The 13,162-nt window shown below is 40.2% G+C and overlaps 1 protein-coding gene across 1 annotated transcript in view; it reads left to right on the forward strand.

Moving 5' to 3' along the window:
- The window catches only part of Syne2 (spectrin repeat containing nuclear envelope protein 2), a 276,157-nt gene that overhangs the window by 151,442 nt on the left and 111,553 nt on the right, over window positions 1–13,162 (forward strand). The window contains exons 52-57 of the mRNA XM_090344255.1: window positions 1,248–1,513; window positions 4,237–4,405; window positions 6,107–6,262; window positions 9,805–9,945; window positions 10,669–10,851; window positions 11,805–11,942. Of these exons, the coding sequence (XP_090200381.1) occupies window positions 1,248–1,513; window positions 4,237–4,405; window positions 6,107–6,262; window positions 9,805–9,945; window positions 10,669–10,851; window positions 11,805–11,942 (1,053 nt within the window). The remainder of the gene's footprint in view (window positions 1–1,247; window positions 1,514–4,236; window positions 4,406–6,106; window positions 6,263–9,804; window positions 9,946–10,668; window positions 10,852–11,804; window positions 11,943–13,162) is intronic.

The raw sequence follows: 13,162 nt of genomic DNA on the forward strand, positions 1-13,162 counted from the left end.
ACTTGAGCCATACCTCCACTTCCTGTTTTCAGCTAGTTAATTGGAAATGAGTCTTTCAGGTTTGAATTTCTCTGCCCAGCCCATCTTCTAACCTTGATCCTCAGATCTCAGCCTCCTGATTAGCTAGGATTACAGACATGAGCCACTGGCATCTGGCCAGACTGATAGAATTGTTCTTTTTTTTTCAGTCATGGGGCTTGAATTTGGTGCCTGGGTGCTGCCCCTGAGCTCTTTTTGAGCCACAACACCACTTCTGGTTTTCTGGTGGTTAACCGGAGATAAGAGTCTCATGGACTTAGTTGCCAGACTGGCTTTGAACTGTGATCTTCAGATCTCAGCCTCTTGAGTAGCTAAAATTATAGGTGTGAGCCACAGTACTGGGAAGGCTGGTAGAATTCCTCATGTCTACATATGTGTTATATTGTTTGATATTTCTGGGTTCTACACATAACAGAGGTTGATGGATATGCAGTTGGTACATTGATACAACTACTTTTGCCTCTGTAGGTTTCAGGTTAGTGAGGACATACCTGGCTTAGTTTTAGAGCAGGCAGGGATTTGGAAGTGAAGGAAAAGAAAGTCTGTATCCTGGGCTGGGAGTTTGGCCTAGTGGCAGAGTGCCTAGCATGCACAAAGACCTGGATTCGATTCTTCAGTACCACACACATAGAGAAAAGCCGGAAGTGGTGCTGAGGTTCAAGTCATAGAGCTCTATCCTTGAGAAAGTCCGAGGACAGTGCTCAGGCCCTAAGCTCAAGCCCAGGACTGGCAAAACAAACAAACAAAAACAAAAAGAAAAGAATAAAAAGAAACTCTGTATCCAACAGCACCCAGCCCAGTTTCTAATAATTGAAGCAGTTCGGTGGTACTCATTCTATCTACCTCAAGGGTATGTCCTATGAATGCTACTTTCTCCAACAGAAATCTGGAAGTAAGTCCAGAATGAATCGTGGTGATTCTACAGACTTTTCCTGAGACCATGACAGCATACTTCACTTTAATCACACGTCTGCATGAGCAGCCACTAGGAGGAGCTGTGGGGTTCTAATGATGGAAAAACATACTATGGTCTGGCACTCAAGATCTTCAAAGAGCAAACACAAAAATGATGGTTGCCAACATATATGCCTCTAAGTGATACACATGTATTTTATTCGTTTTTTTTCTCTCTCCCTTTTCCATTCCTCTCATTCTCCTACTTCTCTCTCTTTCTCTCCTGCCCACCTTTCATTTATTTATTGAATTAGATCGAAAGAGAAGCAATTCTTTTAGACAATCTTTCAGAAGAACTCCCAGAAATTTCCAGAAGAAAAGAGGCAGTCACAACCGAGGAACTGTCTGAGCTGCTGCATTCTCTATGTCAATATGAAGAAAGCGTGGAGAAGCAGCAGTTATTACTGAGCCTACTTCTTCAGCGCATAAAGAATATCCAGAATGTTCCTGAAGGCTCTGAGGCTGTGGAAACTACCCCTGCCTTTCAAGAGATTTTGTCTATGCAAGAACGGTGTGACAGGTAAGGTTTAGGAAGAAGTATTGGGATGGAATTGGACAGTTTTCACTCAAAATTTAAAAACTGTCAGATTTAGAAAGTATAAGAAAAAGTTTAGGGGCTGGGAGTGTAGCCTAGTGGTAGAGTGCTTGCCCAGCATGCACGAAGCTCTGGGTTCCATTCCTTGGTACCACATACTCTGAAAAGCCAGAAATGGTGCTGTGGCTCAAATGGCAGAGCACTAGTCTTGAGAAAAATGTGTCCAGGGACAGTGCCCAGCCCCTGAGTTCAAGCCCCAGGATTGGCAAAAAAGAAAAAAAGAAAAAGTTTAGAGCTAGGTACCCATGGCTCTCCTCTGTAATCCTAGACATTCAGGAGGCTGAGATCTGAGGATTGTAATTTGAAGCCAGCCCAGACAGGAAAATATGTGAAATTCTTATCTCTAACCAGAAGTAGAGGTGTGGCTTGAGTGCTAGCATTCAGCAAAAAAGGGCCTGGGGTCAGTGCCCAAGCCCTGAGTTCAAGCCTCAGGACCAACATACACGGAAAAAAGTTCAGAATAATGACGATACTACAGAATTGAGTCAACTTTGAGTGATAGATACAAAAAGAGCTAAAAAAAAGTAATAATTATAAATAAAACAAGCATACATTTTTCATCTTGAAATTCCTGTGTCATTACTTTTGTTTCAAATATTTGCCTGTTTATTTTAGGACTGCTTGTAACTATAAAAAATTTAGAAAATGGGGAGAAAGTGTAATGTTAATATAAAAATCCACTTTGAATCTTGCCATTCAACAAATGATATGTCTGTTCTCATATTTTTACCGCAATTTTAACTAAATTGAGACTATAGAATATTGTTTTTTGTGATAGGAGCACTTTATCTGCATGTCTTTTTTTTTACCTATGTCACTGAATGTTAATTTAAGACTATATATTATCTCATGGATACATATGATTTATTTAAAGAACATTTAAATTGCCAGACATATGTGGCTTATGCCTATAAATCCTAGCCACTCAGGAGGTTGAGGTCTGAGGATTCTGCTTCACAGCTAGCCCAGGCAGAAAAGTCTGAACTGTGAGGCTGTTGTCTTCAATTAACCAACAAAAATCAGAAAAGGCAGTCTTTTCAAGTGGTAAAACTCCAGCCTTGAGAGAAAAAAGGCAATTGAGAGCATGAGCCCTGAGTTAAAGCCCTGGTAGTGGTAAAAACAAAAGCAACAACCAAACAAAAGCTCTTATATATAAATATGTTCTATTTATGAGATTTATTCTTATGTCCAATCTCTATTTCCGTCTGTGATGAAGTGATTGAGAAAGATAGCAAGAAGTAGAAACATTGGGTCCATGGACGTAATAGTTCAATGACTAGAAATATCCTGAAGAAAGAGCTAGGTTTCTTTCTTTCATATCCACTAAATTTACTGATTTCAGGGAGTAGAGGTCACGTGGTTCTCCAGATGGGATTTGGGGTAGTTTATTTCTGACACCATCCATCAGGAATAGCTCAGCTTTTCATATTTAGAGGACTCTGTAGTCAGTCCTACAGGCTGCTCTCAGTCAGACACCATCCCAAGTCGCAAATTATCTATACTTTAAGCCAAATGGATGCCCCATTGAGCTAATTTGCTAGAGTGGTTCAAAGAGATATACTGGCTTATTAATGAATGATACAATAAAGGGAAAATACAATAAGTGGCAAGAGACATGGCTCAGGTGGTAGAATGCGAGTCGAGTCACCTGGCTGTCTCTCTTGGCAACTAGTCCCCATTTTTATGTTCTTGAGGAGGCTACCATGAGCTACTTTGTCAGAACAAATGATCTTATCACTTAGGAAACAACAACAAAGCTCCAAAGGGTTCAGTGTCAGGAATCAGGGCAGAAGACCAACATTAAAGCAATTCTCTTTGTACCCCTTCTTATAGGAGCCTGCAGTGCTCTGGCTCAGCACCAGGGCAGAGACTGTGTGTGTGTGTGTGTGTAAGAAATGATGCATATACATATGCATTTCTTATTATATTACAACATCACAGATACTTAGCAAATAACAGAAGAAATTTTTATTTTTTGGCAGACCTGAGCACTGTCCTTGGGGGCTCTACCACTTGAGCCACAGCACCACTTTCAGCCTTTTCTGTGTAAATGGTACTAAGGAATCAAACCCAGGGCGTCATGTATGCTAGGCAAGCACTCTACCACTCAGCCATGCTCCTGGTCCCAAGGAGAGATTTTTATACACCCCCCACCTCTGTCTGATACATTATGTCCATATCAAATGGAGTCTGCATCAAAGAAAAAGGTAGAATTGTCCCCAGAAGTTCCCATGACTCTAATCACACCTGTTTCATTTGAGATCAAGGAGAACATGAAACAACTAGAGAACAGAGATGATGGTTCCAATGTAAAATATAAGACAAGGGGTTTAGGGTTTAAAATTTGGAAAGATGTTGGATGAGGATGATAGGAGCTGCTATCTGATTGCATATGTCATACATAAAATCATTAAAAAGCATTTTTCTCTCTGGGAAAATACCTTTTGTGAGCTCCTTAGACCTTTTGTTAATTGTGCAAATGATAGTTTCATAGGAGAACAAGACAAGTATATTTTATTGTTATTGTTAAGTAGTGGTATAAGGGGAACTACAGTTCCATAAGTCAGGTGTTAAGTGCAGTAATTGTTGGTTACTGTCGCACCGTTCTTCCATTCTCCCAAGACAGTTATATTTTGATGCTGGTTTAGACTTTTACAGAAAGTTCCACGAAATAAGGAATTGGTACAGACTGAAATCCAAGAAAGACGGTCCTTCACAATGGAAATCATTGCTTTGAAGAGTTTATTTCAACAGACAGCAGCTTCTTTCCAAAATATGGCAGCAGTAGACCATCCAGAAAGGCCAGAACAATTAGAGGTAAGTGAGGGATGGATGAATGACAGTGGGTGACACTGGTGCCCTGCCTCATATTTAAAATATTTGGGGGCAGAGGTAACATGGAAACGAAGAAGAGGAAGACACATGCAGAGGCGCCCTGGACCATGTAGGCAGAGTTAGGAAAGAAGAGGAGGGCTGGTGGGGAGCAGAGACCAGTGGAGGGCAGAGATGAGACGATGTTTGATGCATGTTTGGTGAGTAGGGACCTCTTGGATAGTTTGGAAGACCACTCCTTCCCTGGAAAGTGAGTGACACTGTACCTCTGCCAAAGGCAGAGATCTCAAGGGAAGTCATGTCTTCCGAATAACCCCGACTACCCTCTAGTTGTGACAGCCAACTCGATTTTCAGAAGTTTATTCCAGTCACAAGCTGTTATAAACTAGAACTTGTGGTTATTAATGCTTAAAAGGGGGATTTGGGCTAGGCATATGATTCATACCTGTAACCCCAGCTGCTCAGGAGGCATAGGTAGACGGATCCAACTCTGAGGCTGGTAGAGGCAGAAATCGAGAGAGACCCTATCTGGAAAACAAAGCAGAAAGGGTTGAGGCTTGGCTCAAGTGGCAGAGCAGCTCTCTAGAAAGCGAGAGTCCTGAGGTTAATTCCAAGTACTAAAAAGAGTGGGGGGGGGGGGGGAAGAAGCAACGCAGCTAGCTGCCAGGAGGCTGAGATTGGAGGATTATGGTGTGAAACCAGCCTGAGCAAAAAAAAAAAAAAAAAAATGTATGAGATTGTTATGTCTAGTTAACTCCCTCCCCCCGCCCCCCACCCAAAGAAGAAGAAGAAGCCCAAGTGGAGCTGTGGATCAAGTGGTAGATTCCATGCTTCATGGGACAGCTGCCCCTCTAACTCAAATATCTGGTCCACTGCTCTAATCTTCCTCTGCTGAGGATGAAGAACAAGTCTGATTAAATTAGAATCCATCCTTCAGGGCTCTGACTCACTGCCTCTCAACACAAACAGTGGTTCTCAGCTGCGACTGTAAAAACTAAACAACCCAAAAGCCAGGGTGAAGTCAAGAAGTATTTTTCCACTTGATCTTTGGGAAACTCCTAAACAAATGAGTTTCTCCTTTGTAATTACTTTAGGAGAATGGAGATCAGATTTTGTTTCTAGGCCGCCAGAACCAATGGACTATTTGTTCTGGTTTCTTTTATCTCCTCAAACGGGCATTCTTTGTGTGGAACTGGAACCCTCCCTTTTTTGAAAGAATTGGGGCTCTGCTGAGCTGTCTATATGAAACAGACACTTTTGCTTCAAGCCTGGAGCTTTTAGTAGCCTTGACTCATTGTGATGATAATGTAGGAAGTAGAAATCGCAACAATTAATAATAACACCAAAAGAACTTCTTTGAAACTTTTGCTACATGTAGCCTTTTAGATCAGGACTGCTAGTGAGATCCAGTTAAATACTAGATGCACTTTAGAAGCAGGTGATGTTGTCATATCTTTTTGCCACAATGTGACACTATGAAGAGATTTCAAATTTTAAGTCTTACAAATTAGAAGGCATCATCTGACCAGACTGAGCTCTCTCAGCTTGTGCCATTCAAAGTTTGCTCACTTAAATCTTGAGGCTAGAAAGCTGCTCTGGGTTTTTAGAGCAAAACTCTCCCCTCCCTCCCTACTCCCCACCCCAGTCCTATGAGCATTGAAACTCTCTGAATTTTTTCTTTTTTAGGAGTTTCAAAGCATTCTTAAGAGAGGGAAGCTGTCTTTCAAGAACATTATGGAAAAGCTGCGAATCAAGTATTCTGAAATGTACACCATAGTCCCAGCAGAGATAGATTCCCAAGTGGAGGAATGCAGAAAAGCTCTGGAAGACCTCGATGAGAAGGTAATACTAATGTCTGTGTACGGGTTATATTGATGGGGCTGGATGATTACACAGGAGGAGATATCCTTTTATGTCACATTTTCAGCTACCCTGATTTCAGTTTCAGCTCCACCTGATTGTTGCCAAGTTTGGTTAAAATGAACAGTTTGTATATTGAAAACGGAGTTGAAGATAGTTCAGTAACAGAATATTAGATCATTTATATATTTTTTATTGTGGAGATGCTTAGTTTTTCATCTTTTGCATTTGACAATAGTTGTGTATTTTACTTGACTTGTCTTTTCCTGTTGTTATTGTTAGCATTTACTGTACCACTGCTTAAAACTTTAGAAGTTAAAATGTATTTCCTCAAAAACTCTGAAAAATTACATCCCAAGGACACGATTTACAACTCGATGGGAATCGTATTTAACAGCACATTAGGAATAGTACTTAGCATATAGTGTCTGGGTAATGATGGTGTGAATACAATCTTCATAAGCACACGTAGGCAAATGTTTATTTCTCACATTGGTTTCAGTGATGTAGTAGAATATGTCTTACAGGACCAGAGGCTTAGTAGCTTAGCAATACTGACAGGTTTCTGAGGAAAATGGAACTTCATTCAAAAGCAACTAATTTCCAATTACATGTTTATAACAAACCTTTTTGGTGTAATGTACAAGACAACTTATTAGACACTTCAATGCGGATTGTCTACTATTAGTTTTAAGAGACAGCTGAATGTTTTTAGAAAAACTAAAGTTATTCTCATGACTACTTTATGTGAAAATCCCTATGGAGTAATTAATAAGAAATATCTGTCTCTGAAACTCAAGGTAAAGCCAGGTGCTGTGGTTCATGCCTAGAATCCTAGATACTTAGAAGATTGAAATGCAAAGCCAGCATAGGCAGAAAAGTCCATAAGACTCTTACTTCCAACTAACCAGCAAAAAAAAAATAAAAAGTGGAACTGTAGCCAAAATGATAGAGCACTAGCCTTGAGAAAAAAAACTACGGGAAAGTAGGCAGCCTTGAATGTAAGCCTTAGTTAGCAATAGCCAAAAACAAAAAAAGTTGAAACTTTCTTTTGTTAACTTGTACATTTGGAAAAATAAAAAACACTGAGATTTATTACTACTACTACTATTATTATTATTATTATGTGATGAGTCTAAAGTAAATTTAGGGATCTAGTCATTAGCTCCAGAATCATTGTGAATTATTTTGGAGTTCCTTATTAGAATACTTTCCAAAAATAGCAGATAACTTCCTTTTGTGATAATTTGTTACATAGCTAGAAAGAATAAAATCATACAAGATCAAAATAGGTTTTTATTCCTATGACTCTATAGACATAATGTTTTATTTCATAAATTAATGTTTCTATGACATACAAACCCTTAGCCTAATTGTGATTAAGTTCTAAATACTAAGTCCCAGTGAGTGTAGAGATTCCCTCCTTGAACACTTGTATGTTAAACTTGTCATTTAAAATATGATGTAAAAATCAACGTTAATAAATTCTTTATAAAAAATAGGTTTTTATTTTCATTTTATTTTATTTTTTGCTGGGGCTTGCACTCAGGGCCTGGGAACTGTCCTTTTACTCATGACTAGTGCTCTGCCCCTTGAGCTACAGTACCACTTCCAGCTTTTTCTGAGTATGTGGTACCAGGGAATGGAACATACGGCTTTATGCATGCTAAATGAGCACTCTATCACTAGGCTACACTCCTGGCCAAAAATAGGAGTTTTAAAAGTAATAATTGTGATCACAATATACAGTGTAGAGTAAAAACAGGAGGCTGAGATCTGAGGATCATGGTTCAAAGCTAGCCCGGTCACTAACGTCCATGAGATTCTTATCTCTAATTAACCAATAGAAAAATAGGAAGTGGCACTGTGGCTCAAGGGGTAGGGCAGTAGCCTTGAGCTGAAGAGCTCAGGGACAAGACCTAGGCCCAGCCCCATGATGGGCAAAAAATCAAACCAAAACAAAAAGTATTAGTTCCCAGTGGTGAATAGAGCCTGGGATAGAGTCTAGGGATTTGACAACTTGCTGGGAAGTCCAGCCTCGACCTTGTATGACCTCTGCATGTCATTTGGCCTGCATTTAAGTTTCTGAATCTATATCCTTGACTTATTTTATAGTTTTAGTTTCATTGGCCACATTAATGTGGTGCAGATTAAAGCATTAGGCAAAAGCATACAATATTAGTTGGTAATTTATTGGCTACTTCAAGGCCTGCCTTATCATAGTTTCAGAAGACAAGGGCAGAAATGAATCAGGCATTTAGGAAAGTGATACATTCACTATTCATTTATTGTCTTTCCTAGCACAAGTTATTTTCTTAAGGAAATTATTTAGATAACAAAATTACATTTCCCAGCAGCTAGATTTCTTCTTTGCTCAAGGCTGGCATTCTGCCATGAACAGCTAGATTTCTGATTGCAAGGAAAACACAACACACACTAGAAGGAGCCATAGAGAAAAATTAATCTCCATCCTTAGAAAATAGCCACTTTGAGGAGGTTGTTTTAACCAAATGAATATTAAAGTGGAAATCTTGTTTTTAAGCTGCCTTGAGAATAAATTTGGTTTTTTTTAAAAACAGATGTAAGCCAGGTCCCAGTGGCCTACTCCTGTAACCCTAGATACTCAGGAGGCTGAGATCTAAAGGATGATGGTTCAAAGCCAGCCAGGGCAGGAACGTCCTCAAAATTCCATTTTCAAATAACTAGCAAAATGCTATATTGGAGGTATTCAGGTGGGAGAGGGCCTGCTATGTGCATGAAAACCATGTGTACTTGAAGCCCTGAGTTCAAGCCATGATGCGGAAACTTTTCTAATAAAATGGAGATACTATATGATAATTTATCCCATAGGAATTCTGTCATATCATTCAATCCATAGGAGTGTGCTTTAGAGTCTACTCTGTGATTTTACTTGATGTAACACATTGCTTTGAAAAATTGTCCTTCCTTCCTTTCTTTCTTTCTTTCTTTCTTTCTTTCTTTCTTTCTTTCTTTCTTCTTTCTTTCTTTCTTTCTTTCTGTCTGTCTGTCTGTCTGTCTGTCTGTCTGTCTGTCAGTCATGGGGCTTGAAACTCAGGCCTAGGTGCTATCTGCAAGCTTTCTTGCTCAAGGCTAGTGCTCTGTCACTTGAACCATAGCTCCACTTTCAACTGTTTCTGGCAATTAATTGGCAATAAGTCTTACAGGCTTTCCTGCTCGGGCTGGCTTTGAACCTTGATCCTCATATGTCAGCCTCCTGAGTAGGATTACCAGAATGAACCACCAGCATCCAGCCATAAATTGTTATTTTCTTAAAATTAATTTAGATGTAGATGGTATTTAAAAGATCAGGTAAATACTTTGCCATTCCATAGTTGGCTATCTACTCTGTCTGAACACATTTGCTGGTATGATGTGGAATTATTTTCTTCAGACCTTCCAAATTTTTAGAAGTACTGGTTTTGTTATTGGATCCCGAGGATGGAGAACAGAAACCCTTAGTAAATCCCAGTAAATCCCAGAGTGACTTTCCTCATGTTATACAGATTGGCACTGAAGTCTTGAAGAGCTCACCATCCTATGTAATGAACAGGAAAATAGAGGACATTAATCATGGGCTCCAGCTGGTTGAAAAGATGCTGCAGCAGAAAAGCAAAAGCATGGAGATGGCTCAAGAAATCCAAAAGGTAACACCTTCCTGACACTCAGGTCAGCAGCTGCAGTCTCGCGCGCACGCGCACGCGCTCACGCACACGCGCGCGCGCACACATACACACACACACACACACACACACACACACACACACCATTCACCATTCACCATTCCACCCCCCCCCCCAGTTGTCATCCCAAGGTGAGTTTTTGAGACTCACTGAATCTCTGAGATCCTAAGCCACATCTATAGTACTGGTGTTGAGAGGTCCCTCACAGGGCCTGAGAGAGAAGGGTTGCATTAGAGAATGAGTCTCAAAATTTTACAGGGCACACATGTGCTTGACTCCTCAAAGTCTCTGAATTAGGGTTTGCACAGGTAAAAGACAGTAAAGATCTTACCTTGGGAAGAGTGGGAAATAGCCCATTTTAAAGCCAAATGTTTATCTCATCACTTCTTGTTAAATTAGATAGTATTGGCCTTGTTTGCTATCACTAATCTCTAGAAAATGTCCAGGTCTTTCTCTTCCCTCGCAGCTAATTTTCCTGAAACAGACTCTACCTTTTATAGATAGAAGAGCTCAGAAAAAGTGACTTTTGGTTTAGATTACATTTGGTAGCAGAATATAAATTCAACAAGTGTGCCTATGATAATATTTTAGGAGTTTTTCTCTATGCAAATACTTTGTTAAAACAAAGTCATTACATCATCTATCATGGCATCTTCACGTAAGTCAACTTGTAATTTCCTTCTCCAGAAAATATGGGATGAGCTGGATCTCTGGCATGCTAAGCTAAATGAGCTAGATTCTGAAGTTCAGGACATTGTTGAACAGGATCCGGGTCAAGCTCAAGAGTGGATGGATCACTTGATGGTACCTTTCCAGCAGTATCAGCAAGTATCACAGAGAGCAGAAACCAGAACCTCTCAGCTAAATAAGGTGAGGCTGCAATAACTGACAGTTCAGAGGCAGGTTGCAAACAAAACCAAACAAAGTCCAGTGCTGGTGGCTCACGCCTGTACTAGCTACTCAGGAGGCTGAGATCTGAGGATTATGGTTCAAAGCATATGAAAGTCTGTGAGATTATTATCTCTAATTAACTACCAGAAAACCAAAGTGGAGCTGTGGCTCAAAATGATAGAACATTAGCCTTGAGCGAAAGAGCTGAGGGGCAGCACCCTGGTCCTGAGTTCAAGCCCCAGGACTGAGGAAAAAAAGGGGGATACACAAACACACGCACGCACGCACGCACGCACGCACACCTTCAGTTCTCTTTGAATTGCCAGCTGCATTTACTGAAGTTCATGCCATGGGGTTAAGCTTACATAGACACTGAGGAAGCAGCATTCTAGTACAGGTACAGGCTGTGAGTCTGATTGGATAGGCAGAACCAAGAGGCCAGAAAGTCAGAGCACTGCTGAAGGCCAGGCAAGTGCTGAGATTCACTGGGTATATAAAGAGCAGAGGTGGGGATATATGGGCAGTCTATGCAGGTAGCCAGCCTTAAGAAAGACTGCCCTTTGGGAACAAAATCTCTCTACCCCACTCTAAATAGAGCTGCTAAGGTGTGGTAAGTTCTGAGTGTCATCTATCAAAGATAGGATCCTAGTCTTAAAAGAAGTAGGTTTTCAGGGGGCAAGGTCCTGAACAGGACAGAATATAGGGCCAATTACTAGAATGGAATGTTAATGTGAACTAGACTAGTTAAGCCCATAGAACTTGTAAATTCCTTTCCTCTACTGTCAGGATTGTAGAAGGATGTTAGCTTGGAACCAAAGTGTTGTCAGCCATGGGGACAGGAGATCTTCAAGGTCTGGCACACCACTAACAGCAGAAGTTAGTCACTTCTGATAACAGAATCCATCTGAGTTTGTACTGCATTTGTCTCACAGGCCACGATTAAGTTGGAGGAGTATAGTGATCTTTTGAAGAGCACAGAGGCTTGGATACAAAATACCAGTTGTTTGTTGGCCAATCCTGCCCCCTGCGAGTCTTCAAAGACCCTGAGTCACCATGCTAGTACCCTCCAGGTAAGCTCTCTCGGCTTTGTGAGAGGCTCTCCAGAATGATCAGGGGATTCTCTCACCAGCACCATTGGCTTTTTCCTCATCTGAAAAACAACCTTATGGCACGTCATGCCAAGAAAGAGGTGGAAAGAAACACAGGATAGGTGCAGCCTGTAGACAGATATTTTGAAGACCAGGATAGGGTTCTTTATGCTATTTTGTCCACTTTTTAGATAACTTTTTGTGTCTTCTATGAGCCTCAGTTTCCCCCATTTGTGATGTAAGACTATTACACTGGCTGGGGTTGATGGATTTGACTGATAGAATTCTAACATGGCCATGGCAGGTTTTTTTGATGTGCTTGGCCTTTGCGATCCTCTCCTTTAAGAACCAGCAGGAATGTGAACAGGACAGAATAGTCGTGTCATTGATGAGGTTATATTACATGTTCAAGGTCAGCCACAAGCATTATATTATAAGATCCCCTAGTAATTGGTGGTAGAGAATCTCTGCTCCTGGCTTGAAAAAGCAGACATACGGCCGCAAGTAATCAGCAGCCAACATGTATGGGCAGGGGAAGATTTAGACTTGTAATTTATTTGTAAAACATTCTAAAAACTACATGTCTGTCTACATGATTTACAATTTGTTTTTCATAGTCTGTGGCTAAGCTTTATTTAGTAGTGCCTTTCAAAAAGGAAGTGTTTACTGACTTGAATGAAGTCCAGTCCACCAATATTTATCCTTTCTGTGTTATTCTTTTGTGCCGTATGTAAGAAATCATTACTGGACCCAAGACCCACAAAGATACTTTTCTGTCATTTTCTAGAAATTTGCTAGTATTAATGCTTACTTCTTAGGTATGTGGATCCATTTCATGTTAATTGTATATGATGTGAGTCAGGATCGCGATTTCATTTTTTCCCAATTTTTCCAGCACCATTTATTAAAATAACTCTCACATTAGCACCATGTTGAAAATTCATTAGCCTCATATATATGTTGATTTCTGGTTCTCTCTTCTTTCTGTTGATCAGGGTGGCTGGTCTTTCACATTATGACAGTTGGATAACTGTCAAAATAATGATAAACCAAAAAATCAAGTAGCATAATTTTTGTAACTTTATTCTTATTCAAAGTTAATTTTTTTTGGTATTTTCCTATAGCCCTTAGACTCTATTTAGAATTTTGAGTTGATTACATTAAATATGAGATTGATTTTAGGGGAGAATTAACATCTTAAC

This window comes from Megascapheus bottae, chromosome 14 (assembly GCF_031878675.1).
Source record: "Megascapheus bottae isolate mThoBot1 chromosome 14, mThoBot2.hap1, whole genome shotgun sequence".
In the NCBI taxonomy this organism is placed as follows: Eukaryota; Metazoa; Chordata; class Mammalia; order Rodentia; family Geomyidae; genus Megascapheus; species Megascapheus bottae.